Source organism: Hypanus sabinus, chromosome 6, assembly GCF_030144855.1.
Source record: "Hypanus sabinus isolate sHypSab1 chromosome 6, sHypSab1.hap1, whole genome shotgun sequence".
NCBI lineage: Eukaryota > Metazoa > Chordata > Chondrichthyes > Myliobatiformes > Dasyatidae > Hypanus > Hypanus sabinus.
In genome coordinates, this window is record NC_082711.1 from 132,438,665 (window position 1) to 132,465,123 (window position 26,459).

Below are 26,459 nucleotides of genomic sequence, written 5' to 3' on the forward strand. Positions count from 1 at the left end.
AAATTTACATTGAACTTTGACGAAAAGCACGAGTTTCTCAAGTGGATGGGCTGATGTTGCCACCTTCTCATACTGTTTCTGGATCCAATGGCAGTTTCTTGAACTGCTCTGGAAATGGCTTGGTCAGTCCCAATGATTGTTGTATGAATTTGTGCCGGCTATCAGTCTTTGCTCTACCACACCTGACACTGTACTGAAGGGAAGAGTTACTTTACTTTCATTGGAATGGGGAATCTGATTGAAACTTATGGAATCCAGAAAGACCTAGATACAATGAACAAGGCCAGGACATTTCCATCATAAGGGAAGTCTAGGATCTGAGGGCACAGGCTGAGGGTTTCGGCCAGAAACGCTGACTGTACTCTTTTCCGTAGATGATGCCTGGCCTTCTGAGTTCCTCCAGCATTTCGTGTGTGTTGCATAGATTTCCAGCATCTGCAGATTTTGTCTTGATTTTTAGCATACTGAGGGAGGTGACTCTATTGCTTAAGAAACTATTGGTGTGGCTTGACTCAGAATATGGGACACAGTTTTGAGGACCATCGTACTGTATAAAAAGGTTGTACCTCTGTAAGTACACAGGCATGACTGAATGGCCAGAGTGTTTGTGGGGCAGGTGGAATTGATTTACAAAATGTGACTATGTTCATTAAGTACTTTTTCACCAGAAGTCAGTGAAACAGATTTTCATAATTGCTAATGACCTCATCCTGTTCAGTACAGAAGACATGTCCTGAATTTGAACAGAGACAAATGTTAAGCTAACCCGCAGAAGTAATATTGCAATAAGTCATGATCAAACAATGGAGCAGTGGGAAGATGGTTGGATTTGTCATTATTGATTCCTTGAAATGTAAATCAGGCACGTTTCTTCCAGAAAATATGCTTTGGAGATGAAAGTGAATGATTTTACTGCGGAAGTACTTCAACTGCTCTAAACAGCTGAGGTTGTGCAACTTGCCGTATAAATTCATGATTCCTTTACTACAGCAATGGAAGTGAATGGGATGGGTGTACATTGGTCTCGCAGATTCTGTAGAGCATTTAACCATTTAAAGTTGAAGGTTCTGCTACATATAAACAGTAAAATACTTCAAAACCATCCCCATCTTTTCAATCCTATCTGTACACCCCAAAATTTTTAGTATGTTTCTTGTACCCCACCCATAGGCAGCAAGTTACAATGAGAGATATAAAAGGCATGTCAAAAGGACAATGTTATGATAGTCATGGGGGATTTCAGTATGCAGATAGATTGGGAGAATCAGGTTGGTGCTGATTTTGGATCCAAGAGAGACTTTTTAGAAAGCCTGCAAGATGGCTTTTCAGAGCAACTTGTGGTCGAGCCCACTATGGGATCAGCTGTTCTGGATTGGGTGTTGTGTAATGAACTTGATTTGACTAGGGAGCTTAAGGCAAAGGAACCCTTAGGAGACAGTGATAGAATTCACTCTTCAATTTGAGAGGGAGAAGCTAGAATTAAATGTATCAGTGTTATAGTGGAGTAAAGGAGAGAGGAGCTGGTCAAAGTTGATTGGAAGGGGACTTTAGCAAGGAGGATGGCTGAGCATCAATGGCAGGAGTTTCTGTGTGCAATTTGGAAGACACAGGAAAAATGAATCCCAAAGATGAAGAAGTATTAAAAATGAGGATGGCACAACTGATGAGGGAACTCAAAAGAGAGGGCATGTTATATAGCAAAAGTTAGTGGGAAGTTAGAGGATTGAGAAACTTTAAAAAAATAACAGAAGGCACAAGAAAAAAATACCATGAAGAGAGAAAAGATGAAGTATGAACATAATCTAGCCAAAAATATCAAATATGATACCAAAAGTGCTTTTTCATATATATATAAAAGGAGCAAAAGAAAGGCAAGAGTGGATATTGGGTCACTGGAAAATGACACTGGAGAGATGGTAATAGGGACAAAGAAATAGTGGACAAGCTTAATAAGTATTTTGTGTCAGTCTTCACTGTGGAAGACACCAGCAGTGTGCCAGAAACTCAAGAGTGTCAGGGAGCAGAAGTGAGTGTACTAGGGAGAAAGTGCTTGAGAAACAGATAGGACTGAAGGTACATAAGTCAGCTGGACCAGATGGGCTGCACTTCAGAATTATGAACGAGGTAGCTGAAGAGATTGTGGAGGCATTAGTAATGATCTTTCAAGGGTCACTAGATCCTGGAATGATTCCAGAGGGTTTGAAAATTGCAAATGTCACTCTATTCTTTAAGAGAGGGAGGCAGAAGAAGGGAGATTATAGGCCAGTTTAGGCTGACTTCAGTGGTTGGAAAGATGTTGGAATCTATTATGAAGTGTGAGGCTTTGGGGTTCTTGAAGGCACATGACACAATAGGCCAAAGCCAGCATGGCTTAATTAAGGGGAAATCTTGCCTGACATATCTGTTGGAGTTCTTGGAGAAATAACAGGCACAATAGACAAAGGAGAATCAGTGGATGCTGTTTACTTGGATTTTCATAAGGCCTTTGACAAGGTGCTGCATATGATTCTGCTTAACAAGATAAGAGCCTATGGTATGACTGGAAAGACACTAGCATGGATAGGCGATTGGCAAGGATAGTGGGTGGCAAGGGTCGGAATAAAGGGGGCTGGTGGTGACGTGGTGCTTCGCAAGGCCAGTATTGGGGCCGCTTCTTTTCATGTTATATGTCAATTAACTGGATGACAGAATTGATAGCTTTTTGGCCAAGTTTGCAGACGGTACAAAGATAGGTGCAGGGAAATAGTGCAGAGGAAGCAGGGAGTCTTTGGAGGGATTTGGATAGATTGGGAGAATGGTCAAAGAAGTGGCAGATGGAATATAATGTGGTGAAGTGTATTGTCATGCACATTGGGAGAAGCAATAAAGGCATAGATTATTTTCTAAACTGGGAGACAATTCAAAAATTGGAGGTGCGAAGTTACTTGGGAGTTCTAGTGAAGGATTCCCTAAAGGTTATTTTGGAGGTTGAGTCAGTGGTAAGGAAGACAAATGCAATGTTAGCTTTAATTTCAAGTGGACTAGAATACAACAGCAAGAAGTTGATACTGAGGCATTGGTCAAAGCAGTTCTGGGCCTTTATCTAAGAGAAGATGCGCTGGCATTGGAGAGGGTTCATGAGAATGAAAGGGTTAATATACAAGGAGCGCTTGACGGCTGTAGGCTTGTACTCGCGGGAGTTTAGAAGAATGGGCATGGGGTGTGGGGTTCACTAAAACCCATCGAATATTGAAAGGCCTAGATAGAGTGGATGTGGAGAGGATGTTCCTATAGTGAGTGAGTTAGAACAGAGATGAGGAGTAATTTCTTTAGCCAGAGGGTGGTGAATCTGTGGAATTCATTGCCATGGAAGGCTGTGGAGGCCAACTCACTGAGTAGGTTTAAAGCAGAAGCTGATAGGTTTTTGGTTCGAGCATCAAAGGTTACGGGCAGAAGCCAGGAGAATAGGGTTCAGAAAGATAATTAATCAACCATGATGGAATGACAGAGTAGACTCAAGGGGCCAAATGGCCTTTTTCTGCTCCTATATTATATGGTCTTATGGATATATTCTCCCTGAGTGTGGGTTCTTTAAACAATCGGTATTGTGTTGTCAGCAGAGAGCTTATCCTGTAGTTGTTGATAGGCGTTGCACCTGTTTCATTGAAAAAAGCATTTCCTAATTTATCATTAATTTTCCACAACCGACATTCCCACAGAAAATTGCTTTATTTGTAATTTCCTTGAAATCTTTTACATCTCCTGGTGCCCTGGTCAGTATTATCTCCCTCACAACCAAATACTTCCATGGCCTTTTTCCTTGCTCAAGAACTTTCTATCCTGAAAAGTCTCACTGATATTAAGTCTCTTGATTTCTCCAACATGGGCCTTTTCCACAGTTCTTCCCCTTTCCCTTTCATCGACTATTCTGCCTCAGCTTCCCATTGAGTTCCTTCGTTCAACTGCTTTCCTTAAACCTCCCGCGGACCCCACCCTTTTTGATCACCCCTTTGCTTATTCCATCCCTTGCCTGTTTGGTAATTGGTTTATTATTGTCACATATACGGCGTAAGGATTTGAGTACATACGATCTAGGCAGACCATTTCAAAAGAAGTGCATTGAGGCTGTAGGAAGAGAAAGCAATCACAGAATGAGAATGCTCCTGATGCAGCCTCCTCCACATTGACAAGCCCCATCATAAATTGGGGGACTGCTTCGTCGAGCTCCTCCGCACCAAGTGGGACTTCCTGGTGGCCAAACATTTTAATTCCCATTCCCATTCCCATTCTGACATGTCGGTCCATGCCTCCTCTTGAGCCAAAGATGAGGCCACCCTCAAGGTGGAGGAGCAACACCTATTATTCTGTCTGGGTACCCTCCAACCTGATGGTATGGGTATCTATTTCTCCTTCCAGTGAACAACTCCCCCCCCCCCAACTCTATTCCCCACACCGACCTTTCACTTCTTCTCACTTGCCTGTTGCTTCTCTCTGGGTCCCCTCCTTCTTCCCTTTCTCCTACTGTCCACTCTCCTCTCCTATCGGATTCTTATTTCCCCAGCCCTTGACCTTTCCCACCCACCTATCTCCTTCCAGCCAGCCTCTTTCCCCTCCCCACAATCTTTTTATTCAGGCAACTCCACCACCACCACCCCCCCCCCCCCCAGCTCTCAATCCTAATGAAGGGTCTCACCCCGAAACATGGACTGTTTATTATTTTCCATAGATGTTGCTTGACCTGCTGAGTTACTCCAGCATTTTTGAGTGTGTTGCTTTGGATTTCCAGCGTCTGCAGATTTTCTCATTTGTGCCTTTTCGTTCTGTGGGAAGTCTTTGAATGTGAAATGTCATATAGTGTCAAAGCAAGTGGCTATTGTTGAATCTTAGGGTGTGTTACTGTCAGAGTGTTGTCCATTGTTGTAGCAACACTACAGGGTGCCATTCTCTATGGCTCTGCCTCTCTCCTGTCATCCACTCTTCCTTGCTTCAGTCTTCTCTGGTGTGGTGATTGAGTTGGGAATTCTCTTCCCCCAAAGAGCATTGGAAACACTATCTTCCTTTGTAAGGTAGGGGTGCACTGATCCTCAGTAATCAGGGGCTGAAAATTTATAGTTTTAATTATACATTGCAATGTACTACTAATGCAAAACACAAATTTAATGACGTATGCCAGAGTTAATAAACCAGATTCTGATTCTGAAGGCGGATAACTACTGGATCAGGGTGGGTTTCAAATTGTTTCTATTCACCTCTGCTGTAGCTTGTTGTCCTTCTGCACATTTGGTAGCAGGAGCCAATTAGGGCTGAATGGTCTAATTCTGCTCCTATACCTTATGGTCTTATGATGGTCAGAATTCTTGCTGGTGGTTCTCCCACTGTGTCTCCAGGAACTTCTTGAAACTTGCATTACTTCTCTCACTTGGGGGGGTGGGTGGGTGTCATGACCATCCAATGTCGAAGACTGTACGTGGCCCCAAGGCAGAAGCAGTTCATTGCCACTGTACTGCAGAGCACTGGGATCCTTTTGTAGAGCAGACCGTGGCACCAGCTGAAGGAAGGGTGAAGGGATGCAGATGCCACAAGCACCTTCTGGATTTGACATATTGTTGGTGAGGTGCATCAAAGCCAGGACGACAGTCAGCAGAAGCATCACATTCTATGTTAGTTAAATAAAGCTGGTTAGCTCGGGCAACCTCGACATAGAGGGTGCCATTAGTTTAAAGGCGTGACTCAGATCTGTGATGCTGCCTGAGATGGTGAGCTGCAGACTGTCATTGAAACTGAGAATCAGATGATACTCACTAATCTTTCCCACAGTTTGTCACCTGAATGACTGAGTTACCCAACAGGCTGGAAACTCATCATGTGTGTGGGTATGTGTACTCCCTTTGTGTCTGCTTATGAAAATACAGGCACACACGTTATTCTGCAATGGATGCCTGCATTTGTGCACCTGTGCCTGCTCGCAGGATGAATAAGTAATGTAAGAAATAAGCAGGAGGCCATTCATCCCCTGTGCTTGCTCTGCTATTCAGTTAAATCACAGCTAATCTTTTACCAGCGGCACCAACACCATGTCCCGTAACCCCTGAGGATCAGTCCCTACCTTGAATGTTTTCAGAGCCTCTACAGCTCCCTCAGCTTATCAGTCCCACGATTGTGGCCTCTTCTACATCAGTGAGACTTGGCAATGATTTTTCAGCATACCCGTGCTCTGTCCGCAATGCTTGCACGTCCGGTCACTTGTCTCCCCTCTCCACTCACACGCTGACCTATCTACCTTCGGCTTTTTCCACTGCCACGAAGAGAACTCCAAGAACAACACTTCCGATTCCACGTGGGCAGCTTAAAACTTACTGACACCAACAATGAATTTTCTAAATTAATTTAGACCCCTCCCCTTGTTATCCTTTCACACTCCAACCAGACTCCTTCTCCTTCCGTTCACCTATACTTTCCCTCATTATTTTGACTCTTCACCCTCCTCCACCTGGTTCCATCTGCCTAATTTTCCTTCCATTTCCACCAATCCCTCACCAGCCTTGGTCTCAACGTTCCCTTTCCCACTGTCCATCACCTGGTTCCGCCTACTGCCTTCCTGAATATGCTTCCCCCCTCCCACCTGAAAGGGTTCTCTCCCCTCTCATTCCCGATGACCCGAGTCATCAGCCATCCCTCTGATTCCACCGTTTGTTGTTGCTCTCCTGTCTCTTATGCCTCCTAAAAATTCATCGACCTTGTTGCTTTCCTTCTGCCCTGAATGGCCGACCCCTGCTTCTGAGGCTTTAATCCTGATTCTAGACGTCCAGCTGAGGCATGCTTACAGCAGCAAGCCTGTGATCGTCTTGCAGATGTATTTGTGGGCATGTTACATCATCAGTGACCTTGCTCGGGTTTATGGCACACTTGGCTGTGTAAGCGGTGGTGGGAGAGAAGAGACCTTGTACCAGCTTGGGTTGCATCACATTCCCGAGTGAGGAGGAGTTGAGCTCGGAGCTCCAGGGTGCAGACTGTTTGTTCACCAGCTATTCCTGAACCCTGCAGCCACTGAACATGGGCAGTGGGCCAGAGGTGATTGTGAGCGGCGGCTCGGTAAAGTGTGACACAGAACTATGCAAAACTGGAAATCCTGCTTTTCACTCACAGCGCTATAACAAGCAGGAGCAAGTTGCTCCTCCATTCAGTGGGACCCACTTTCCTGTTTTTCCCTGTATCCCTCGATGCCCTTCTGATCTCTAAAGACCATGCATTTAAGGTGAGCTTAAGGCCAGTGTGCAGAGTAAGGATTTCTAACACAGAGTGGTGGCACCTGGCAGGAGGTGGTGGAGACAGATACAGTAGAGGTGCTGAGGCTTTTAGATGCAGGGGATGGAGGGATAAAGATCAGAAAAGATTTAGTTTAATCTGTCATCATGTTAAACAGAGACAATGTGGGCTGAAGGGCCTTTTTCTGTGCTGTTCCACATTCTATGTAATTAGAAATCTACCTACCTCACACGCTGGCCAAAGGGAGCATGGGGCCTAGCGAGACGCTCCTCCAACCCGGGAGGAAGGGATCTGTGTCGGATTCGCCTCGCGCTCCTGATTCCGTTTGAAATCTGCTTGGGCTCACCTTCCAGAAACTGCCCCAAGGCAGTTCACTCCTGAGGCAGATGCTGGAGTGGAACTATCAGACTTCCTCATAATCCAGGACATCAGAGAGCCGTTGGAATACTTCTTGAAACAAAATCACTGCGGAACCATGATAATGAAAGAGGACTCAGCAGATTCCATAAAACCCGTTGCAGATTAAAGGATGATGATTTGCCAGGAAATTGGGAAAACTTGCCTACATTTTCATCAGGTACTGCCATTGATCTTTTCTATTAATCGGAGGGACTGTGCTATCATGTATCCTGCAAAACACAGCACACTGGCAACACAGCTCTCCTCTGGTACTGCGCTGGGAGTCTCAGCTTGGAGAATCTGATACTTCCTTGGGATGGGCCATAAACCTGGAGGTTTTGGAGTTGGATTCAGAAACACTATCCAATATCCGATCCGTGCCTGGAGCAAGTTCAAGTACCACTAACAGCATGCTGTCAAACAGACCCAGTGAACCAGTGCAGGATGGACCAACCCCCCTGGCCAGTTAAAGATCAAAGCCACTCTAGAGCCTGCAGCCCAAAAATGAAGGTGGAGCTCAGCTGTAGTTCTGGGAGGGCGCTGCATTTTTGGAGATACCCTCTCATATTAGCATAAAGAATCCCAATGCACCACTCGACGAAAGAGGACCTGCTCGAAATGAATCCCTTAATGAGACGACCTGGTCATTTTCACACAGCTGTCTGTGGGAGCTTGCTGCCCTGTTCTGTACATCACTATGAAGAAGGCAGTTCCTTGGCTACGATGTTTAATGAGACTAACACAGATCCAAAAGCCATGAACTAAACAAATACTAGCATATCTTTCTTTAAACATTTAGTTGGTTCAAAAACGTTCTTCAGCGAAGGGTGAAAAGCACTTCTTCCAATGCTTGCTGGTCTGGTCTCCATTTGTATGATGTTGTTGAGTGCAAATCCCTCTGTTACTTATTTTCTTTACCAAGATACAACACGGAATAGCCTTTACGGTCCTTCGACTCAAGCGATCAGCAATCCTCCGATTTTAATCCTAGCCTAATCACAGGACAAATTACAATGACTAAAGTAACCTACCAACTGGGTACATTGGACTGTGGGAGGAAACCGGAACACCCAGACGAAACCCACACAGTCACAGGGAGAACGTGCAAACTCTTTACAGGCAGCAGCTGGAACCAGCCACCAAGAATATACAAGGCTTTAGTTTTAGTACTATTCCAACACTCAGGGAAATATTTTAATAAACCAAGAAGCAAAAAGCCATCAGCAGTGCCTCACATAGGGTAAAGAAAGATTAATCTGGGACGAGTTAAAAATCAAGGTGTTGGCTTCCTCTAAGTGCGGTTTTCACCTGACTAATGTCAAATAGTATTCTTGGCAACTTGATCAAACGAACCAGTTTGCAAAACAAATTAACACTCAGGTCAATGGCATTTTTATTGTTCTAAGGAGCTGAGCAACAAAGCATTTTTTTAAAACAGATGTAACCCTAAGAAATGTCTGGAATGTTGATGTTTTCCAAAAATGTAATTTGCATTTTGAAATGACAGGAAGTGCAAACACAATAATTCAAATGCAATTTTGTAAAGCCAGCACTAGATAACAGCAGAACAATGGCTGTTTAGGAAATGGCTGTTTACATGTTGCCCAGACACCTCCAGGACTCTGTGTTTTTAGCTGTTTCTCAGGAAAGGGGGTTCTTTTCTGTAGCATGATGGTATTTAGGTCTGGAATCTGGTGGGCAATAGCTGTTGGTGTTTTCCTGCAATCGTGCATCCACGGGTTATTGCTAAGTATGATCGACGTACAATTACAGTTACGTGCACTGACAAATATTAAGTATATATGAAACAGAAGTAGGTTCAATCACAAACAAGAGAAAATCTGCAGATGCTGGAAATCTAAGCAACACACACAAAATGCTGGGGAAACTCAGCAGGCCTGGCAGCATCTGTGGAAAAGAGTACAGTCAATGTTTCGGGCAGGAGGAAGTGGTTCAGGTAATTTTTGCATCAGTCTTCACTGTAGAAAGCCAGCAGTTCCAGGTGTCAGGGGGCATAAAGTGGGCGGTTATAACTAGAGAGAAGTTGCTTGGAAAACTGAAAGGTCTGAACGTCACCTGTACACCCCAGGGTTCTGAAAGAGGTGGCTGAAGAGTTTGCGGAGGCAGAAGTAATGATCTTTCAAGAATCACTAGATTCTGGAATGGCTCTAGAAACAGGAAAATTGTAAATGTCTCTCCGCTCTATGGGAAGGGAGAGATGCAGAAGAAAGGAAACTATAAGCCAGTCAGTCTGACCTCAGTGGCTGGAGTCGATTACTAAAGATGAGGTCTCCGGGTACTTGGAGGCACATGTTTTTTGCCCTTGTACGTCGTTTAAGTTCATTATTTATTTATTATTTATACAGCACAGAAAAGCCCTTCTGACTGCCTGAGAATAGCCCTTCCGGCCAACAATCCCCCAATTTAATCCAAATCTTATCACAGGACAATTTATAATGACCAATGAATCTACCAACCAGTAGGTCTTTGGACTGTAGGAAGAAGCCCACTTGGTTAAGGGGAGAATGTACAATCTGCTTACAGTCAGAGGTGGGAATCAAACCCAGGTTGCCAGTTCTGTAAAGCATTGTATTAACCATTATGTTAGTGTGCCGCCCAAATTGTGACTGACCTTTCACCTCAGCACTCTGCACTAACCACGTGTCTCTCGATTCCTTTAAAATCTAAAAACCTGCTGACCTCTGTATTCAGTGACTGAGCCTCTGCAACCCCCTTGGGTACAGAATTCCAAGTATTTTCCCCTCTCCAGCTGATGACATTCTCTATCCAGTCTGTACTGAACAACTGGGCTGAGATTATGACCTCTTGGTTTGAGACAACCAGCCACAGAAAACCCTACAACTGCCCCATTTGGGTCCCATGGAATTTCATGTTTCAATACAACAGTCTCTCATTTCTGCCAACACAGCTCATATGTTCCCAGTCTGTACGATCTATCAGTTAATCCAGACTACTCCAGTGAACCTTTACAGCAGTCCATGTCCTTCCTTAGGTATTTACTTCCATGGGATTTCACGCATTTTGTAATTAGAATAGGAACTTTGTTCTACCACTCAAATCTCCCTTAGTAAAGCCCATCATACTGTTTGGCTTCCCAGGTATTTACCATATTTGAACATTAACTTCAGATCCCTCTGAATATCAACACTTCCCAAACATTTATTTCCAGGTGACTTTTGGTCACTACTTTAAACACTTTTTCCACACCAGTGCAGTGTGTACTGTGGTTCAGAAAGCTCGTTCTGAGAGTAACTTTCACACCTGCAGTCTTTAGGTGGGAAATGACAAGGAGAGCTGTGCATCAGAGTACTGTCTTCAGCAGAACTTTCCTACCCCTCTACCACATCGGCGTGGATGGTCTCAATGACACTGTGGGAACCCCTTCACCAGAAAAAAAACTGCAGTGCTATAAAGAAGGCAGCTCAACAACCCCCTTTCAGGACAATTAGTCATAGACCGTACTGCCTTTTGGCCCAACATTATGCTGAACATGGTGCCTAACAAGCTAGTCCTATTTGTCCTATATATACCCCTCTTCATCCAAATCTCTACTAGCGATGGCTGTCAGTGATGTTCACATTACATAATTAATAAAAGAAATCAGTGGCTACAAGCTGTCCCCAGAATAACGGGTCGCCGATTTAACACCCTGATCTCAACTCTGCAAGACCTGGAGATGATTGTGGTTTAGCAGCAGTACAGTGCAAGGCATAAAATTACTGTAAGATAGATGAGCAAAGAAGGCACGAGGTTGTGTTCGCCGACCATTCAAAATTCTGATGGCAGATGGGAAGAAGCTGTTTTTAAAATGTTGAATGTCCGTCTTCAGGCTTCTGTACCTCCTCTCTGATGGGAAGAGGAATGTCCCAGATGGTGAAGGTCCTTAATGATGTCCTCTATTACAACCTTGCTGAAAAACCAGACCTTTGTCTCAGTGTTGAGTGTACCGTTAACAGTTAGTGGATTACAGGCGGCTGAGTGAAGGCAGAGCTATGTTTGCGTAGCTTTGTCAGTCATTCTTGCTCTGGATGTAACACTGCTTTCCAGAGAAGGATGCATCAGTTCAGAGGGAAACAGAATTGAAGACTCAGGTCAAAAACTCTTCATCAGAAGTGGAAAAGTAAGGAGCGCCAAGGGAAGGGCTGGAGAGGACAAGAGGGAATGTCTGTGGTGGACTTGAGTTCTGAATTAACAAAACATGCTGTTGGTAACAGAAACAAGATTCAAACCGAAAGGTACGGCACTTCATGGAGAGAGGAAAACAAGAGGTTACCTGACATTGTTAAGATCCAATGGCTGTAACACCCAGGAAGAAGAGACTGTTAATCCTTGACCCAACCAGTCCGTGCTGATGAGACTCCTGCGTGGTAGCTCTAATCCCAGCTGTGGGTTTCAGCCATTCCTATTTTAAACGCTGCTTCAACCTGTGTCTTGGAGCTTTATATCTGAGTTTGAAACATCCCTCCTGCCCCTTGCACTCAAGCTTGCCATTTAATCATGTTTATGAAGAAGCCCCTTGTTTAAGACCCACTTAATGCACCAACTCCTTCCCTTCATTTCAAACGCTGCACTATTGAGCAAGTTCTTCTAAAAACTTGTAGCTTTGAGTTATGATTATGGTGCAGCTGGTAGAGCCACTGCGTCACAGCTGCAGCAACTCAGGTTGTATCCTGACCTCTGGTGCTGTCTGTGTGGAGTTTGCACATTCTCCCTGTCACTGCATCGACTTCCAAGGAGTGGTCCTGATTCTTCCCACATCTCTAAGATAAATAGGTTGGTTAGTTGCCCCTGGTATGTAGGTGAGTGGTAGACTCTAGGGTAGTTGATGGGAAAGTGAGGAGAATAAAATGGGATTGGTGTAGGATTAGTATAAATGAGCCTGTGATGGCTGGTAAGGACCCGATAGATCAAAGGACCTGTTTCCAGGCTGTATGACTCTGTCTCAAGGAAAATGTGTCCTTTTATCATTACAGAATGTGCTAATTTAGCATCAGAATATCTGGTATGATTTAGCAGTGTGTTCCAGATTAATAACTACTTGTCAACATTTAATTTGAATTCCATGGATGATGTAATTACAGCATTAGGCATTTCATTAGTGTTTGTTAAACCACCATATAACCAAGGTGTTACAATAACATTTACATGGTAATGGAGCAGATTTTCTTGGGTGAAGATTGTCCCAGTTGACCAATTTTGGTGAGAGTGGCCTTTTGGGATGTATTTCAGCGATATAAGTGGAGGCATGGAGTAAAGGAATGCTGCTCTGCTAAGTCTGGGAAGAAATTGCATTGTACACAATGTCGGCAATACTGGAAGGCCAGAGGCAAAGGTAGCTTATGCCTGTTGCAGAAAGGAGTTTAGTTATTCACGTTGCACTGGGCCAGGAACCACAGAGTGGGTTAAGGAATCCAAATCTCCTTCCCGAGGGGATGTGGCTGGGCTTTTTGAAAAATCCTGATCCTTTTACTTTTAGGATTTATCTAATTAATGTGATGTGTACATTCCACTGTGGTGGAATTTGAGCTCGTGCCTGAATTTGGCAGTTTATGCCTGTGGTTTCCTAGCCGAATCAGTGGAAGAAAAATGCAGCCAACAGGAAGGCTACCCTCTCAAATGCTTTGCCTGCCTCCTCCTCCCATGATACACTGAGGCCATCACCCTCCTTCTGCAAGGTGTCCCTTGGGCATCATTACACCTGGGAAGGTGGCACTGTATGTGCCATTATACACCTGCTTTTGCGTCTGAGCTCTTGAATTTCTTTTCAGGGTGGAAGAAATGAAGTTGGTTTCTATTAAAGTCTGATAAGGTGAGTGAAGAAAAAACCCCTACATTTTAATGCAGCATTAACTTGTTTAAAGTAACATGCAAGTGTGTGTGGATTACCTTTTATTTAATAAATTTCTTTGAACAAGGAAGTCATAGGGTCTGAGTTGCAGGAAGCAAGACTCCAGGGCAGTATCAGGGTTGTGATTTATCACTGGGCTCGTACAGACAGAATGCAAATGAAAGATGTGTAGGAAATAGCCCTTCCAGATCTGAGCGATTCTTTGTTGGGCTTTGTTTTGCCCATCAGTACAGGTTGTCTCTTTTTGAAAATATTCAATATGATAGTAAGTGAATTATGGTTTAAGTTTTCAAGTTCATTTCATTTTGATTATCAGATAATGTTTTTCCCTTTTGTGAGTCTCACAGAGGGAACATTTTCATATCGTCTATTTATTGCATCATCTGCTTATTTATTTATTATTCAGAAATACAATACAGACCAGGCCCTTCCATCCCATCAAGTCACATTGCCCAGCAATGCACCCATTAACACTAGCCTAATCACAGAACAATTTACAATGACCAATGAACTTACTAACCAGTACATCTTTGGACTGTGGAAGGAAAGCAGAGCACCAGGAGGAAACTCACGTGGTCACTGGGAGAATGTACAAACTCCTTACAGACAACTCTGGAATTGAACTCCCAATTCCTCAGGCCCAAGCTGTAATAACATTGCAATGACCACTGTATGTGTCTTTCTTTACTTAGTCATTCCCTCTCAGTCACTTGACCCAGCGCAGTCCTTATATTGTGTTGTGATTTATAAGTGTTTTAACTTGTGTTTAAATGGTGGCATTGTCCCTCGAGTTCTACCCCAGACTGATGGCCTGACGGTTTACCATTACTTCCCATTTAATGAGCTCCCCTCTCTTTGGCTAGTTACCCGGAAAAAGCAAATAGCACAATGGAACAAAGAACAGTACAGGTTGTGTCAAATCTATCAAATTAATGACACTTAACCCCTCTGCCTGTACGTGGTTCATATATCCTACATTTTTGCCCAGTTATGTGCCAATGTAATAGCACAAAAATGTTTTGTGGTAGTGTCAGAAGTTGTAAAAGTGGAATATAGATCACTTACAGATATGGGCAGGTGGAGCTTAATCTGGGCAAGCGTGGGGTGTTAGCAGTTTGATAGATCAACAAAATGCCTAGTGCTTCCTCCTGGGGATAAAACAAAGCAGTCTCTCACCTACCCATAGGTCTCCTGCAGATAGAGGGAAGATCAGTTACCCTTCCAGTCTATTCTGTTTAACGGGACTGTGGCAGGTCAAGATTTCAGCTACATTGCTCATCTTAGTTTTCCACCATCCACTTCCTGTAGGAAAGAGTTCCACATTTCATCTACTCTTAAGTGCTGCCCCTCTGAAAGTTCTCAAGCTCTGTTTAAGGCTATGCCCTCTTGCTCTCGATTCCTCACCAGGGTTGTCTGTTTGGGTAACGTGAGCTGTGGGCGAGTTCATAAAGCTATACTGCTATCTCTGTTCCTAAAGGCCACAGAAGAGGTCACACCAGGGGAACAAGCTTGTGCCTACTGGTTATGTAGTGCAGGGACATGGAAGTATCCACGAGAACATTGCTGGGCTTGTGCCACTCTTGTACTGAACACAGGGCGTTATCAGCCTCAGACTCTCACTGGCCTATGCCAACCTTGGAGCCAGCTCAGCAATGGTTGCGTCAGAAGGTGTAAAACTCAAATCCTGGAACATTGGGAAAAAGTATGTGTATTCCAATGCCAACTCATTCTGTTTTATTAATAATCAGGCGAGCAGTAGCTTTCCTTATTTTGACCGATTTATTGGCATTGTTTTGAAGAAATGTTGGCTCAAATTCAATTTGGAAAAACTTTAAAGGAAAACATGAATTCTGGTCTGGAGAAGCTTCTCCCAGGGCAAAAATGAGTGAGCAGCTCACACACACAGCAAAGGCTCTGAAATACAAGTCTCAGGAAGAATCGAAACACGTTGTCCCTTTACATTGTAGGATTCTGCACTTGCTTATAAGGAAGCACAGTGGAGGAAAATATATATCGGAGTTATCTTCCACACATAAGTGATAGTCTTAACAGTTTGCTCAATAACTTGCATGGGTTTCATAATCAGCAAATAGGTCTGGTCAGAAGTGTGGACAGGCAACAGATAGGGTGGCTCCCAGTGGATTGATATCCAATGTGCTTGAGTGTCCTGCACTGCCCCCCAGCGTTAGGAGGTATAAGTGGTACTCCTTAGCACTTAATGGTCTGTAATTTTAATACAGAGCTGTCCCTCAGATGCTCCGGTGCATATTGACCAGTAGGTTGGACTGCAACCCGCTTCCAAGATGGTGGGAGGTACTTGGTGCAGCTGGTAGTACTGCAGTCTCACAGTAGCACAGACTCTTATTCAATCCTGTCCTCTGGCACAGTGTGGTTTGTACAGACTCTGTGTAATGTGTGGAACTCTAGTTTCCTTCCACGTCCCACAGATATGCAGGCTGCACTATAAATTACCCATCCTGTGGCAGTGAGTGCTGGTGGAATCGGGGGGGGGGGGGGCAAATGTTGAATTGAAAGTGATGGTAGTGAGAGAATTCCAGTGCTGTGGTTGCTCACATGTACCTGATGGGCTAACTGACCTCCTACATTATAAGAAAAATAAAATTAATAAAATAAACTTATTGTACCACACAAGCCATGAAATCCAGGTCAGGGATTTGTTTGAAAATGACCATATGACAGATACAAAAGCAGAGGATGCTGCTTCCATTTTTGCAGCATAACATTTTCTTGTAGGCAATATCACTGATTTAACTGGTTATTCAGAATTTGTAAACTACATTTTTTAGGTTAATTGAGTTATAGAACAGGGGTTCCCAACCTTTCTTTAATGCCACGGACCTCTACCGTTAACTGAGGGGTCCAAGGACCCCAGCCTGGGAACCCGTTTTAGAAGCCATGAAGGCATTGAAGGGAATGTAGGGGCAACAAAAGGGGCTAAGATTAGATTAGTGTAAGGATGGGTGTTTGAGGGTTGGTATGGACTCCTGGGCCAAAGGAACTGGTTCTGTGATTCCAGTTTGTGTTGGTATGTTGACAGTCCTTTATGTCACAGAATGAGGTCACCATTTACTTAAGATTTACAACACAGGAGATGTCCACTTCATGCAGGATTCAGTGTTAGTATTTATGCTGTTCATGACCTTGCCTTGTACCACGTAACTTGCTATTACTTTTTACTCTGGACATCCATCTTGCTTCCATGTACTAAATACTTTTTTCCCCCTCCATATTTTAGGCTGGAACAGGTTCATCCAGCTCCCACATCAGCCACCTTGCCTTTGAACTACAATGTGGCTGCTATATACAGAACAAAGTTTTCCACTGCCAACTAACAGGTCCGTCTACTGTCAGGAAAGCGGTGGATCATCAGAAGAATGCCAGGAATGGCTCAAACATAAGGAAACGGCCAAGCCTACAAGTCTGGTCTTTTATTATTACGGAAACTTTTCTGTGAGAGCATCTCTGCGCGTGTATGTGTGCGTTCACCCTCTCGGTGAGTTAATAGGTTGAGATCTGACATTTTTTTGTCAGCCGCTGCTTCACACTGTGGATTACTGTGACTTGAAGGTGGCAGGGGCTGCTCACTGTATTGTACCCCTACTGTTGTTACTAGGGGTTGAGGAAAGCACAATATAGGGCACCATCAATCAGTATTAAATATCACACAGCACAGTCACATTGATACATCACTTTGGTGTGGAGGTGGTGCTAATACAGATGATGTTAAGTGGTGAATTAAGCAGGAAGCATTACAGGTTTGAGAAATTGTTGGCATCACAAAGCAACACCCGAATCAGCTTTATAATCACTGATGTACAGTAGGTTGTTAAATTTGCTGTTTCACAGCAGTTCAGTGCAGAACAGTAAGTTACTATAAATTAAAAAATAAACAAGGAATAAAGAAGCATTGTTCATAGCCAATACAGAAAGCTGATGGTGGAGGGGAAGAAGCTGTTCCCAGCTGATAACAATACAATCACTGGCTTTTGAATGTGCACTAAAATAAAAATCCCTTGATGTGAATGGAGATGCTCCAAGTAATCTCCAACCTCGTCCTTTGACAGCTACTGAAAAGTTTTATCCCATTGGGTCAACGGAAATGTAAAACTGTGGCGGGAGGGTTAGGGAACATGCAATGTTTGGCAGTAATGGTAGAAAGAAAGAATGAATGCTTTCTTCTTTTTCCAAGAACCAGTTTCCATTCCTTCCCATTGCTTCATCTTCTGAATTAGCGAGGGCTGACTGGGGGTGGGATGGTGTAGCTGAGCTCAGAGCTCACGCTGGTATAGATAGATCCTTCTGGCCAGAACAAGCATAAACATCACATTAAACCAGATGCTTTGCATACAAGCTGTACTAGACCATCAACATTTCTGAATAGACTGGCCTCTCGGGCATCTTGCTAATGCCTCTCACATACCAATTATCTCGTTTAAGGTGTCATTCACAAAGGTCATTTCCTTAAACCTTGCACGTCAATCATCTGGTATTGTTACTACAACACGCACATATCCTCAGTAGAATTCAGGTGGAAGAACAAACATTGGGATGATTTATAGCAGGGGTTCCCAACCTTTTTCATGCCATAGACCAATACCATTAAAAGCAGGGGTCTACAGACCACAGGTTGGGAACCCCTGATTCTTTCTCACCCACTGGTAGTCCTCATTTCCTTGATACACAGGCCAATGTTACTTTTCCACAATTCATTCAACACCAAGAATGTATATAAAATACACCTCTGGGGTTATTGTTGGCCAAGTCATTTAATATGAATTGAAAAAATTTTCTATTCATGCATATTGCAGCAAATGTCCCTTGTAACAATGAAACTCGATGCCATTTGCGATTGCAGCACCAGTAGTTGTACAATTGTTGAACTGAACACAATCCCTTATAGCCTAAGTTTACTTTGTAAAAAAAATTGTGCGAGAATTTGTGGATAGATTTGTGGTTACAATAAGAAAAATAAAGGCCGAATGATCACATTTCATCTCACTTACAAAAGATTCATAATCTTACATCGCAATGGCTGATCAACAGAATAGATGTGGGATATGAAAGTAGGTTCTGTAAGTTTCCCTAAATTTCCATAATCATGGCCTTTCACTATTGTTTTAAGCAGTGCTCTAATTTTACTAACAAGAAAAAATATATACATTACAATTAAATATACTCCAGATTTGGATATTTACTTAAACATCTATCATCAGTCTTCAACTAAGGAGATAAAGCTTTCATAGCCACCAAAGAAATACAGTACTTGCCTGCCACTATCCAGAGCATTTAAAAGCTAACATGCAGACACCATGCACCGAAGAGCATCAAAAATGAAACATCAGATCAGTGTGATGTTTCAGTTTGAGTTAAAATGTTATATGGTGTTATCTGACATCGGAATTATTAACAAACTTACATCAACAGAACTACTTGTCTTCCATTTTCTGAATTTGATTTTTATCAAAAGAATTCTTCCACTTGTAATTATGTTTACAAGTTTATCAATCTAAAAATCTTAAGTATAACTGATGCCAAGTGTGGTTTATTTATTTGAAAAATATGATGCCACTGTCTCTATTCTTTCTGCAAGACTCCTAAGTGGTATTGCCTGATATATGTCAGCAACTATATCCTATACAATGGCTGACTATATGCTACATCTTTTGTGTCATATGCATGTGTTCCTATATAAAATCCACTTGCACTGATAAAGTGTTTGATATTTCTTGTCATACAAGAATTATTTTCTATAAAATTTCTATTTTATCTGATTATTTCAGGTATATTTTATTGTTTAAAGCCAAAATATATAACTTATACACAAGGTTGTAAGCTAAATTTATGTATAGTCAAGTAAATTAAATAAACAATTTGAATGGAATTTATTGCATATTTGTCATGTTGTATACCTTATGGCCTCCAAAGCAAAACTGCATCAATATCCACAAGTAGAATATTTCATTAGAAGTACTCAGCACAGTTTGTGCTTCCAGTTTCAGAACATCTCGGAATTAGTCTGAGACGTTGCATACATAACCCTGGACACTTGCAAATGTGAAGAGCAGAAAGGCAGGAAATCAAAATAATCATGGTTAGAGAACTCGATCTTTTATTTTATAAAAACAAAAGTCTGCAGAAGGTGGCAAGGAGATCCTGCAAAAAGGATTAACAGTGTCTCAAAAACCATAATCTCTAATTACAACTCGCCCAATATCAAACTAACTCTTCCATTAACAGCACAAATTATACTGCAGGCTAATGGGTGTGAACTTAATTTCTTCACTGTTTTTTGAATTTGTACCATCATCTGTAAAATGAGTGGTAGTGTGCTTCTGCTCAATACTTCAATAAGGATTAAGAATAGCAACCAGTAGTATGAATTTACACATTATTCAACTATACTGTGTGGAGATGCAATGATAAGCCACCAATTTAACTCAAAGCCAATTGCAATTATTTTTCGCTGTATGTAACAAAAAGTTCATGATACCTTTAAACATATTTCCTCAGAAGCTTCTGGCCAGATTACAGACCAACCAAAATCCAGCAAATCAACCATTGCCACCTCATCAATCAATGAATTTAAAACAATCATCTGTATGGAGCTGACAATAATGTTCCTGACAGAAATCCACATACAAACCACCTGGTATAGTTGGGATCTTCAGTCGTGTCATTAGTTTCTCAAGGTTGCCACTGTTTTAAATGTACAAAATCAATATATACAAGGAAAGAGTATAACACAACTTACTGAGTAACAGACTAATTTTTCCACATCAAAATCTTATAACCTGACAGGTACTTTTACCAAAATCACATAGGTAAGTGATGGACATGTTCCCAAAATAATTTAAAGGGCAAACATCCCTCTAGTATGTTTTCCCTACATTTTCAAAGACAGCAAACTAACCATGCAGCTGGTTTGAAAATAGATGCAACTTTTATCCCCTTTCCTCGTAATGTCTGTATTTTGAGAGGAAGCTATAACCAGAGGATTAGAAATTTACAATTTCTTTAAATGAGTGGGGAGACTATTGCCGCTTGCTGCTTCATGAATGATATTGAGATGTTTTTACATCAAACACACTAACCAGAAAGCATGAGATCCTTCTGAGTGCAAGGAAAGCCAATTTGATAGATCTGTTGAAAATCAATAACAGTTTTGGACAGCAATTATTTCCCCAGCAAGAAAGTCCATAACTAGAGGATAAGAGCAGAGAAGTGCAGCCACATTGTACAGCACTTTCAAAGAGACGGAATGGACGCCAAGAGCCAAAGGTCTCCTACTGTGCTGCAGTATTTTAGAAAATGAAGTATTTGTGGAGTCTGCCCAAGACAATACAGAAAGCAAAGGGCATAATACTTTGTCACTGTAATGGGCTTAATGGTTCTGTCAGCAAATGACTTACAATATCACCCAAGATAAATGATGTAACAGTAAGTTGTTGTATGTGTAATATCCAAGCATTCAACTGATATTAAGAATCTAAGAGTTTGTTTATTTTTATACTTAACAGCGTTGAATATTAAAATACTCTCCAACTTCAAATGAAAATATCATTCGTGTTTCTAAACATTACAGATAATGCTGGCTGAAAGCTGATATATTTTAATAATTCCTCACTATTTTGTTTCAATTCTGGGTAATTTACCACCACACCAGACAAGGAACCAGGAAGTGTCTGTACAGACAGTATGAACATTTGTCCATAAGTAGAAATGGATCACAGCCAAAATGCACGTCTGCAATCAAAGATCAATTATATACAGGTTATGACTAGTAATGATTACATGCTCCATTCCGTATGACCAGGAGATTCAAGGCAACAGTGAAGACTTCTGCAACCCTGCACATACCACACCTCTTCAGTATACAATGGGTATTCTCAGCTGTACAATCCTTAGACAGCCACAGCTCCAATGTATTGTTTCACCAGTAGTACCATAACAAAATATACAGACGTTGGAAACTTGAAATAAAGAGGGAAACTACAGGAAATACTCAGCAGGCAAGTCAGAATGTGGGGTCAGATAACATTTCAATGAATGCAACTTGACCTGCTGAGTATTTGCAGAGACAAATGTGTAGAGTCCTATTTTTAATGGGCCCTACCCTTCACAAACACCACCCATCCTTATGTCTCCACACTTCCATTGTTCTCTCCACTGTAAGTTTTTCCCAGTTCTGATGGAACCTGTCTCTCTGCCTGACCTGCTGTGCATTTTCCATGGATTGCTTTGCTTCTAGGTAATAAATGCAATGCAAGTCCACATTTTCTTGTGGACCTTTACATCACCAGGTTACCACCCACTTCTCCCAATTCTTCAGTGGACTGAAAAACCTACAAGGCTAGAACAGGGAAAATTCACAGCCACATCAAAATCTACTTGGGTTAAACTGGTGTGAGCTACCTCTAACTCTCCTAGACAACGGGAGGATAGAAGCAGAGCTCCCCAACTCTCCCAGACAATGGGAAGGTATAAGCAGAGCCTACTCCCAGATCCCTTTGACAAAGTATATGAGATCATGATGACAAATACTATCAGCACTGAGACTATTTTGATATTTCTTTTTGGAAAGTGGAGAAGACTAATTATTGTCTACCACACGCTTGAATGGCACCAATACCGTTCAACAAGTTCTGAGGTTGACCAATAAAGAGAAAAACACACAAAAAATGCTGGAGGAACTCAGCAGGTCAGGCAGCATCTATGGGAAAAGAGTAAATAGGCGATGTTTCGGGCCGAGACTCTTCATCAGGACTCAGAAGTCCTAGTCTTTGTTATTCAATAGATCCAAATGAAGTTCCTAGACATCTACCTCTTTGCAGGAAGCAATTGCTGACCCATCCAGAAAATAATTAAGTTGTTGGTAGTTTGATTATCCCAACGTTGCATCTGAGTACGCTATAATTGGGCCATGAGGATAGGCTCTGTCACCAGGACAGATGTTCCACTTACACAGCAGCAGTAACAAGAGAGCTGAAGAAATGTGTATCCATGAAATAGCACAGAACAGTTTCAATGGAGGGGCAACCATCTCAAGCCATGATGAATAACTGAACTTGAGTTTCATGCACATATCCACCACTAATCTACAGCTTCCTGCATTTGTTGTTTAATTCTAAGGATACATATATGCTTGCTGGAATCACAAACACCCAAATAATAGTTGGTCTTAAACACTGGGCATTAGCAAGCTATTTAGTTTTTAAATAACTTTGCATCACTAGTTTTTAAAGACAGGTGCAATAATCAATCCACCCCATTCCAGCCCCTACCAACCAATTCACAGATCTGAGACCTGGAGCAGTGTCTACTATTCAAAATCAATTAGGCATTAAATCCCAGGGGATACTAATGAAAAAGAGCAGATAAGACCAATAGGGTGGATAATGTAAAGTGAGAGGAGGCTTTTGAGGGCCACGAGCACTTCCTTGACATATTGGACTACAAGGCTTACATCTGTGCCAAACGTTTTACAAAAGCCTTAGCATTAACGGCTCAGTGGAAGGTAGTCATGGCTAACCAGCTTCTGACAGATCCATCTGCCCCTTCTGAAAGCACCAGCAGCTTTAAGAGCTACATGCTTTATTGTCCCAGTGCTTTCAGAGGACAGTGATGTGCATTAGATCGAGACACAAGTGTCAGCCATCTCCCAAAAGACATTGTCCTTTTGAGTTATTGAAATGCGATCACACATGCTTCATAAGGCCAACCGTCTCCTCAAAATTCAATGCCGCAAAGTACAACTGACATGGATCACTGCACACCAACGCTGCAGTCTAAATTTCAGACCTTGAGATCTTTATCAGATCTAAGCATACAATTAAACTTGACATTCTTCAGCTTTCTTGTTGTAAAAAGAAATCAATGGCAGCTGCACACAGAGCTGAGTAGTCATGTTCAGCCAATATGGACAAGACTAATTAAAACCTTTGGGGGTTAGATACTAAAACTCTGGTTGCACCAGGATTACAGACCAGCATAACTGTAACTGGATTGTGAATTACCGCATCACTGGCCAATGAGTCTACATTCAATATATGTAGAGCAGAAAGAATAAAGCGAAATTCTCAAGCATGTGGTTTGACACTTCTCCCCATTTAAGGCTTGCTTGGATACATTCTGCATAAATACACTGCAACATCTGAAATAGAGGTCTTTTACCTCTTAAATTGCTGAAGCAATGTGGTTCCTACTTTATCTAGAACCATAGGCGAAGGGTTTTAATGCAGAACCTGCCAACTCTGCTGTGTGGAATGCTGGTGAAAGCATACTCAATTTCCTGAATGGAAAAAACAGCATCACAACCATTTAATGGATATGAAGCAGTAGACGTCCAGGTCTAAGAAAGATACGCATACACAGAAGCAACGTGACCATGGGGCCACTGAAGCCTATGAACAAGATACACCCAGGTAATTTTCAACATTGGGTGGATGCCTGTGTTGTACTAAACAGAGCTGATGACTGATGATCAAACAAAGCTCTGTCACATTACTTCAGCACCTTCTCCACCACAATACTGCAACTTCCCTCTAGGAGTGGAGTTAATTTTCTGAATTAACAGAAAACTGTCCAACACATGGCAATTATATTCCAGAGGCAAGGTCACTCAAATCTCAGCTACTGTGTCCAGATGATGTAACTGGAGACTGAGCTTCAAGCCATCGTCAGCTCTTTCATGGAAGGGTCCTAAACAAAACATCTGACAGATGAAAGACTTTAGTTTTTGAAGTGACCCAAAAGGAAAACTCTGCCCCTTGATCCTGCTGTAAGAGTTGGGAGCACAGTCCCTAAAAGCTGTTTCACAAGAACAGGTGAAGCCACTTACTCAAGGCATCACTAATTCCACCATATTCAGACATATCTGTCCTTTACCTCCATTGAAATGCTTTGCTTCTTATTCCTTAGTACTCTCACCTAGAACAGGGAGCAGATTAAGATAATAACCACTCTTTTTATTTTAAAAAGTCCAATATGAACAAAATATTTTTGGAGGGGAAGACAAAAGCTCAGCCAAATCCCCTATCCACTCAGTTTGGCACTCACGTGCCTATAACGATAAAGGTAGAACAAGTTCAGTTAAGTATAGAATTCCAAGAAAGACAATGTACTTTAAAACTTTGATTTAAAAATCATCATATAAGTGGTGGAGATGTCCAAGAAAGTCTGGAGTCAATCTTCTTTCACCCTTTGTTTACAATTTCCTCAACAATTATCCTCCTGCTCTGCCTCCTCGCTTTCTTTGATTTTCCCTCTTCACCGTTGTCTATTAGCAAACCTAATTGATATGGCTTGTCTTCTTCAAACCTTTCCTCGGCTTTTTAGTTGTGGGTTCCTGGTTTGTCTCTGAATTGCCCGCCACTTTCCCACCTGGATTCTTCTTCCTCTTCTTCTTGTTTCTCCTTTTGCCCACACTTTCACCTGTGGCCTTTGGAACTTCGTCCAATTTCCCTTCAGGGTTTTCTTTCCCTGTCTGCTCGCTCTCTTGGGTTGGCATTTTCTTTTTCTTCCAGTTCTTCCGCTTCTTGGATTCTGGGAGAAATCCCTTCTTTTTCTTTGGAGCTCCCTCTTCTGCTACTGGACTTGGCAGCTGTGCTTTTACCTTCTCTTTCTTTGGTTTGCTAGTGGGAATGAAGAACAGGTTAGTACAACAGTCAAAGACCATCCTCTAAGAGCTACAAGCAACATTATAAAAGGACTATTGTCCGTGCCAAATTCTCCTGATGGGGGGGGGGGGGGAGGGGGGGGGAGGGGTAGAGGGAGGCATGGATCAGGTTACCTATAAAAACTTCAGAAATTATTTCATAGAAGTTAAAAAAGTAATATAATTTGGTGGAGGAGCAAGATATTCATGCCAACAGTCTGGTCCAATTGATGACACCAGACCCATGCATCAATTCTATCTATCTTCTTTATCAAACAAAGCACCAGTCTCAGTTCTAAAACCTTCAGTGATGTTTGGATATACATTAGTGTTCAGCTCCTTCTTTAGTGCTTGAAGCAGGTAACCTCACTTTTTCTCTGCACTGATTTCCTTTTATCATAGTTTTGCTACTCAGTTTCCTAAATTTCTCTTCTGATTACAAAGTCTATGTCTTCTGAACTTAACTCCATCTGGATCTTCAAGTCTCTCCAACTTAATCAACATCAAATATATTTATGACTCAAAGCTGTGATCCCTGTTCAGGATTATTTGCACTCTTTTCACTCTGTTCAACACTACGCTAAGTTCTTCCATTGCTATTCACCTTCTCTAATATTGATGCCAATTGATTTTTTTTAATCCTAGATTTATTCCCAGCTCCTTCAAAACGTTTTATCTTCAAATCTATTACACTGGTCATTCGAGGGTGACTTCCTAAATTTATGTCTTATTTCCTCTAATGCAGTTTCCACTGTTCAATATGGAGGCAAATGCACTGGATTGTGCTTCTTATGTAAGCACACCATTGGAAATCTATACCTTCATCCCCTACCACTTCTGCCTTCATAATGTTAGGTTGGAGAAATCCTATACAACGAAAAGCATCTCAATTTGCTTGTATTGTTCCTTCTTCACCTTTCTTCCACTATTACTTGATCTATAGGTTGCAGCATTGATATTTTTCTATGCTTATCTCGATCCCCATTGATTCCGTTTCAGTCTCACTGATGTCCGTGTCCTTTTTATACTACCTTGTCACACAACCACTCCACCTCCCCTGTATCTCCCTCTATCACTTCTAAATAATTAATCATCTTTATTTCAGATCCAGTTGGTTCATTGTTACATTCACCAGGGTGCTATGAAATTCCATGCTTGTGTGAAGATACAACAACAAACACAGCAATGAATGCAAAAGTGCAAATGCTATAGTGACCTAATTGATCGTATCCAATAGTCCCTTCTGTATCAGGTTCCAAATTGCAGTTCCTC

The 26,459-nt window shown here is 42.1% G+C and overlaps 2 protein-coding genes across 2 annotated transcripts in view; one reads left to right on the plus strand and one right to left on the minus strand.

Annotated features, from left to right (window-relative positions):
* Nucleotides 1-24,339, plus strand: part of spns2 (SPNS lysolipid transporter 2, sphingosine-1-phosphate) — a 110,257-nt gene extending 85,918 nt beyond the window's left edge. The window contains exons 12-13 of the mRNA XM_059972958.1: nucleotides 13,434-13,474; nucleotides 16,770-24,339. Coding sequence (XP_059828941.1) covers nucleotides 13,434-13,470 — 37 coding nt within the window. The 3' untranslated portion in view covers nucleotides 13,471-13,474; nucleotides 16,770-24,339. The remainder of the gene's footprint in view (nucleotides 1-13,433; nucleotides 13,475-16,769) is intronic.
* Nucleotides 24,340-24,477: 138 nt separating this feature from the next.
* Nucleotides 24,478-26,459, minus strand: part of mybbp1a (MYB binding protein (P160) 1a) — a 118,515-nt gene continuing 116,533 nt past the window's right edge. The window contains exon 27 of the mRNA XM_059972957.1: nucleotides 24,478-25,164. Within this exon, the coding sequence (XP_059828940.1) occupies nucleotides 24,822-25,164 (343 nt within the window). The 3' untranslated portion in view covers nucleotides 24,478-24,821. The remainder of the gene's footprint in view (nucleotides 25,165-26,459) is intronic.